The sequence below is a fragment of the Centrocercus urophasianus genome, unplaced genomic scaffold (genome assembly GCF_019232065.1).
Source record: "Centrocercus urophasianus isolate 14NV4802_14NV808 unplaced genomic scaffold, USGS_Curo_1.0 seq_20, whole genome shotgun sequence".
NCBI lineage: Eukaryota > Metazoa > Chordata > Aves > Galliformes > Phasianidae > Centrocercus > Centrocercus urophasianus.
Window position 1 is genome coordinate 17,475,016 of NW_024884756.1, and position 2,743 is coordinate 17,477,758.

At 64.8% G+C, this 2,743-nt stretch overlaps 1 protein-coding gene across 1 annotated transcript; it reads right to left on the reverse strand.

The window, feature by feature from the left end:
* Positions 1 to 1,679, reverse strand: DLX1 (distal-less homeobox 1). Its single transcript, XM_042822546.1, has 3 exons — positions 1,151 to 1,679; positions 523 to 722; positions 1 to 255 (listed from the first exon to the last, which is right to left on the reverse strand). Exons 1-3 carry the CDS (start codon positions 1,461 to 1,463, stop codon positions 1 to 3), a joined length of 768 nt encoding a protein of 255 aa, XP_042678480.1. The 5' UTR covers positions 1,464 to 1,679.
* Positions 1,680 to 2,743: the final 1,064 nt, after the last annotated feature.

A 2,743-nucleotide genomic window follows, 5' to 3' on the forward strand; every position in this document is an offset into this window, starting at 1 on the left:
TCACATAAGCTGCGGCTGCTGCATAGCTTCTTGGTGGGCCGAGGGGTACCACGACGTGTAGCTGGGGATGTAGGTGCCGGCGCTGCCCGAGGACGCCTTCCCGGAGGCGGAGGAGGTGTTCCACACGGCGGGCACCGGGGGAGAGCCGCCGGACAGGGCCCGGCCGTTGCTCAGAGCGCCGCTCTCCAGGGCCGCCCCTCCCTGCTTCATCAGCTTCTTGAATTTGGAGCGCTTGTTCTGGAACCAGATCTTCACCTGCAACGGCAGCGCGGCACGGCTCAGCGCAGCCCGGCGGGCCCTCACATTCGCCCTGCCCGCCCCGACGGCCCCCGGCCGCCCTCGCCCCGCGGTGCCCCCGCGCCCCGGCCGCCCCCGCGCAGTGTCCCGCTCCCTCCGACCTCGCCCCCCCCGCCTCACGCAGCCCGGCCGGGATCGGCCCCGCGGACGGGACGAGCGCGCGGCTTCGGTACGAGCGACCCCGCCGGGCCTGGCCCGGGGCGGCGGGGCGCGGAGGGGCCGTACCTGAGTCTGAGTGAGTCCCAGAGAGGCCGCGAGCTCGGCTCTCTCGGGCAGGGCCAGGTACTGGGTTTGCTGGAACCTCCTGTTCAGAGCCTGCAGCTGCAAACTGGAATAAATAGTCCTGGGTTTGCGGATTTTTTTCCCTTTCCCATTAAAGCGAACTTCCCCTCCTTCTACCACAGTGCTTTTCTCCGATTCGGCCCCTACAACCACAAACGGTGCACAGTAAATAACAGTGATAGCAGCGAGAAAATAGCAGTAACGGCGACGGCGACGGCGACGGTAACAGCGCAGCGCTCACGGCGACGGGGCGGCGGAGCGCCGCAGAGCCAACAAAGGCTCCGCGCGGCGGTGGCAGCCCCGGCTCCATCCCAACAAAGTTTGCTATTTTTACCGGCTGCAGCCGAGGTTTAATTACCCTTAATTGCGCACATTGTTTATAGCGCTACGCAATAAATAATGACGGGGACCGCTCCGCGCGCAGCTGGGCTGGGTCCGCTCCGCTCGGCGCCCGCTCCCCGCTCCCCGCGGCCCCGGCCCCGCCCGGCTCACACACAGCGCTCCGCGATGCCGCCTCGCTCCCCCCCCGGCGGATCTACTTCGCTCCGCGCCCCCCGCCCCCGGCACCTACCTGTCTCCTCCAGCCGGGGCTGGGCCAGGCCGGAGCTGTTGGGGTAGGGCTGTACTGAACTGATGTAGGGGTTGCCGGAGTGGCTGCTCACCGAGTTCACATAGGGGTAGCCCAGCGGTCGGGAGAAGGACGAAGCTGTGCTGTACGCGCTGTCGGGCTGCGAGTGGCCCGCGGAGTGTAAACAGTGCATGGAATAGTGTCCATGGGACATGGGAGAAGGAGACATTTGCTGGCCGGGCGGCCCGAACTCCATAAAGACGGCCTTCCCCGAGACGGGGCTGTTTAGACTCTCAGGCATGGTAGTCATGGTCATTTCTCGCCGCTGGGTCTGTGTGTGTGCTCTCTCTTCAGCGTGCCTTTTGGGGGTCTGTTGTGTTTCTCAGGACGGGAAAGAACCCAATTTAAGCGGAACAGGGTTTTCACTTTCCATTCATAAGAAAATGGAGTTTGTCTCTTTGAAAAGTCTGAGCGTGATGCCGCTCATCTACACAAACTCGCCTAAAAGCTTTGACTCATCCGAGCCGATGAATATTCATGAGCCGGCGGAGCTGATTGGTTCCCCGTCTTGCATAATCGCTTTGGATTGGTCCGAGCCGCTCGGGGCTCGCCCGGACCCCGGTGAGCGCGGAGAGCCGCGCCGGCAGCGCCGCGCCTCCCGGCCGCACGCCCCGACGGCACCGCTGGACGGCCGGGAGCCGTCGGGGCCGGGGCCGGGACCGGAAGGCATCGCCCCCGGCGCGGATGGGAGCGCGGGGACGGCCCCGAGGCGCTCCGGAGCCACTCTGGCCGCGGACACAGCCGCGCCCGCCGCGCGGTGCCCGCTCCCCGCCGGGGTCCCGCCCGTCCTCGGGCCGCGCCCGCCCGGACACCGCTCTTAAAGCGGTGGAGGATGGGGAGATGGGAGCCCAGCGCGGGGGATCGCGGCTCGCCCCGCTCGGCCCGACGCGCGATTGAGCTGAGCACGCTAACTTCCGCGTGCGTGAGCAGGGAGCGAGGTGGGACTTGGGAGATCCTCCCCAGAAAGCCCGCGATGAATCCCAAATTACTTTGTTGGATAATTAGAAAGTGTCGGTAATTATTTCTTTCATAATTCAGCGGTGTGACTGTAACAGGAAAATGATCCCGCGAAAGTTCACACGTGCAGATGTATTCGTTACCGACTCATTTGATTAAATGCTAGTCTCAAGTGCTCGGCTCCCAGCTGAAGGCGGCTCCATTAGCATAACACTGATGTTTAATTTTCATACGCATAATTAGCCGTATATTGAACGCTAATAGCAACACGCGGCCTCCCGGCGCTGAGCACCGGGCTGTGAGCCGGCCTGGCTGAACCTCCCTGCGCACCGAGGCCGTCGGGGCGCGCAGCGAGCGGGGCCCGGGTCCCCGCGGTCAGACCCAGCCGGGCAGAGGGAGGCCCCGAGGAACGCTCCGTTCCCAGCGCACACGGTCGCTCCGAGACCGCGGAGCCCGGCGGCGGGGCTGGGCGGGAGCGGGTCCCGTGGCACAGCCCCGGCTCTGCTGGTGCTGGCTTCGCAGAGCTGACACAAACGTGCCCCAATCTCTGCTCCGTTTTTTTTTTTTTTTTTTTTTTTT